We start from the raw sequence: 3766 nt of genomic DNA on the forward strand, positions 1-3766 counted from the left end.
GCCACGGTTATATGATCCAGCATCCCAACAACACATTGTAAAAACCAGGTCTCTTAACCAATACTTAATTTCTATGGCAGACCTTCTAAACAGTGATGACCACCCTATGACGTGCGTTCTCCCTCGCCTCTGGCGTGCGTGCTCCAATGCCCCAGACTGTCCCTGGCGAGCCTCCCTATGGGGTGGGGCTGGGGTCTCGCCATGTTCCGTAAGAAATGAGAACGTGGGTTGTTCGCAGGTGATCATCAACCGATGTAAGTTAGCTGAATTTGACCTCTATAAAATAAGGGTCATTTTCACAAAAAAAAAAAAAAACTCAACAATCAATCAAAATCCACAAATTTTCCACATTTTCTTTTATCGTTAACTTTTAGCACTTTACTTTGTTTATCATCTTTCAGTCATTTACCATTCTTGCATTTTATTTATCCTGTTTTATGTCGTTTATTTCTAGTTGCTTAAGTCTTTATTCAAATTCATTTTAGTTGTTCCCCCAGTTCTATAGTCTAATTCCGTTTGTAACTTCTCAATAGCGTTCACTAAGAACTTTTTGATGTGTCTTAAGAATCTGAATTGAGAAACAAAAAGTATCTTTCTCAAATAATCACTTGATTAGAGAATCAATATGTTGGTTTCTCAACCGACCCACACACGAGTATTTAGTTTAAATTAATTTATAAAATAACTAACACTTATTTATTATATCACTCAATTTTTTTTTATCTCACTCTTGGTTTGAGTAGAATTAAAGTGTGAATGAATAATTATTAATATACTATCACCCTTTTTTTTGGCACATCGGAAAACTAAAAAATAACAACACTAAGAAACCGAAAACGAGTTCTTCAAGATGAAAGGTTCAACTACCACATGAGGTCTCTCCAAATAATGAACACCGTGTAACCCACAATCTAGACCTACTTTAGCTAAACAATCTGCTGCTGAGTTGCAATCTCTGGGAATCCAATGGAGGTCGACTCGCCACCGTGGGTAGTACATATATTAAAATTAAATTATTTATTTACATACATTAAAGCTTAAAAAGAGGGATCATCATATACTCATTTACACATGTATCTAATCCTTTAAATTGAGAGAAATACTATATATCCACTAGTGGATTGATTAATAAAAACATGCATTATGAACTAATTCACATAAACTGTTCTACAATCGATCTTTATCCACTTGTTTTAAAACCGAAAGATTGGCTTTTTTGAATAACAACATTATCACATCTCTCTCTTTCTTTTTTTAGAAAGCCAAATTTTATTGAAGAAGAAAAGCATAATACATCAACAGTGAGCACAAGGCTCAGCCAAGAAAAAGACACTCCCCCTAAAGACATAACCTGAGACTAGAGAGTAGCAGAAACAAACACAAGCCCGAAAGCTCTGTTTTAGAACCTGACAGAGGATGAATCAAGAAGAAACACCAATAGAAGTTGAGCTGCTAAGTCCCTATAGGATAATGTCTAATTTACATCTCTCTCTTTCGCTCAAAATACAAAGATAATGTATAATTTATTTATTAAGTTGCAGCTAGCAAAAACAAGTTCAAACTTCAAATACATAATCAAGCAATTAATATATCTAAATCCTTTGAAGCCCATGGAAAGCCAGGTACAAAATTTGCCATAATTCCACGTCGTATTTCCTCATTTTCATCCTTCCTCATATAGATATTCATCTCTTTCAAAGAACTTCCAAGTTCGATCAAATAAAAGCAAGCCTTAAATTCATCCAAACTTCCCGTACAACCTTTGATCTCCACAACCTCTAAAGTTTTTGCCAAACATTCAGGCGTTTTCAACATAGGCCTTTCCCAGAATTTTTGAAGGTCAATATTGTGAGGAGGTTCATAATCCTACAGTAACATGCACGAGAAGAGTGATAAATGTGTAATATGAGTTGATATTATAAGAAAGAGATGGAAAAATTAGATACAAATACAAAATTTAAAATAATTGACTCACATTGTATATTACTCGCGGGCCTATCTCCAGTGTGAGCTTCTCCAACCAAGGGCAACTTTCCAAAAGGAATGTAAAACCGTATAATTCATTAGGATGCATTTGAGTCTTCAAGATCAAATGCCTCACATTCAAGCCATGCCGTATTTTATCTTCTCCAAATGGAATAGCCTTCAATTTTTCATGCATAACAAGAAACACATATTTACAAGTAAGAACCGAGAAATGTCTTACTAACCATAACAAAAACATGCATAAACAAATTAAAACAATCCATTCAAAAAGATGATGATGCTACTTTGAAAATTGTGTGTATATGATACAAGTCACACTTATGATTCACATGTGATCACAAACTGTGAAAGACAGAAAGCATGTCATGGTAATAAGATTAGAAGAAATTATGGGAGGAAAGAGAAGAATATAAGATTACCTGAAGTAAGACACTACACACAGTTAACACTCGGACAGGGTAGAAATCGCTCAATATGGTGTAGAGTTCATCAGCATATTCATTGAAATTAGGCTCAAACTCATAAGGGAAATCTATTTCTACCTCTTCCATGACCTCTCGTTTTATGTTGATATCTGAATTCCATACACCTCCAGAGTACTTGAAGAACTCAAGATTTGGAGCATCGAAAAAGATGTCTGTATACTCAAATTGACACTTGTCAATCACTAACCTTTTCAATCCAATCATTTCATCTCCCATGTTAAAGCTTTCTAATTCCCCACACTTCTTCAAGCTTAAGTTCTGAAGAGTCTTACAACTGTAAAGCAAAGTTTGAAGAGTGGTTTCACTAATTTTAATCCAGCCCAAGGAAATCTCCTTTAGCGACCGAAACTGAAGCATATGAGGCATGGAAAAACCGCATGAGTATAGTTTCAAGGACTCAAGCAATGACCCAAGGTCATAGACATGTTGTGGCAATTGCATCAAAGCAATATGCTCATCCATGGTGTTCTCTTTCCAGTTTGGATCAGAGAAATCAAGCCTCAAATCTTTCACCCCACGTTGTGTCGCAAAAGCAAAACAATGCTCTATGATTTCAGGGCAACTCTCAGGGTGAGAAACCTTGAGAGAGAACGTGTCCACAAATTGGTTTCTATTGTGTGAGATCCCGCGAGTGATAAAGTTGAGGAAACCCCTTCTATGAGCTTTTTTGGATTCATCGGATTCATCGAACTCATCGGGTTTATCGAAGAAGAGTTCGTCGAACTCCACATCAATCATCTTTGTCTTACGCCATGTTTCAAACCACTGTTTGGAGAGGATGGAAGTCCTTGCCGCTTCTTTGTAGGGAAGCAAGGAGATGATGGAGATATGAAGGGATTCTGGTAATGAAGAGAACATGTCCAGGTTCTTTGCCATGGCTACGGTGGTTAACAATATTGTGAACAATATTATGTGTACGGTTTTTGTGAATGGAGAATCATGTTAATTGTGGGGACTCTTTTATAGATGAAAATGGGGTGCAAGTTAAAGGTAAAAATGTGCAACTTTTAGAGGAAAAGGAAACGCTTGTGTTATCAAAGATTTTTGGTCAAGTCTTGTCCCTTTAAAGAAATGTTGTAATGACTGGTCAATTTTATTTTCTTTTTTGGTTATTTTTGAAACAATTTAATTTCTGGTTAATTAGGCAGATTTTGTTTTATGTTTTTCTGACCAAATTAATTTAGTCTTCCATCTTATTAGTAATTGTTATAGTCAATATATATTGATAACGATCCAGCTTTCCAAATGTAACGAAAAAATAGGAAACCATAAAAAAAATGCAAATTAATAAGGAT

General features: G+C 35.4%; 1 protein-coding gene across 1 annotated transcript; it reads right to left on the bottom strand.

Annotated features, from left to right (window-relative positions):
* Positions 1-1575: 1575 nt before the first annotated feature.
* LOC130719852 (putative F-box/LRR-repeat protein At1g56400) lies at positions 1576-3347 on the bottom strand. Its single transcript, XM_057570455.1, has 3 exons — positions 2406-3347; positions 1976-2143; positions 1576-1866 (listed from the first exon to the last, which is right to left on the bottom strand). The coding sequence occupies exons 1-3, from the start codon at positions 3345-3347 to the stop codon at positions 1576-1578; spliced, it is 1401 nt and encodes a 466-aa protein (XP_057426438.1).
* Between the last annotated feature and the right edge of the window lie 419 nt (positions 3348-3766).

This window comes from Lotus japonicus, chromosome 5 (assembly GCF_012489685.1).
Source record: "Lotus japonicus ecotype B-129 chromosome 5, LjGifu_v1.2".
In the NCBI taxonomy this organism is placed as follows: domain Eukaryota; kingdom Viridiplantae; phylum Streptophyta; class Magnoliopsida; order Fabales; family Fabaceae; genus Lotus; species Lotus japonicus.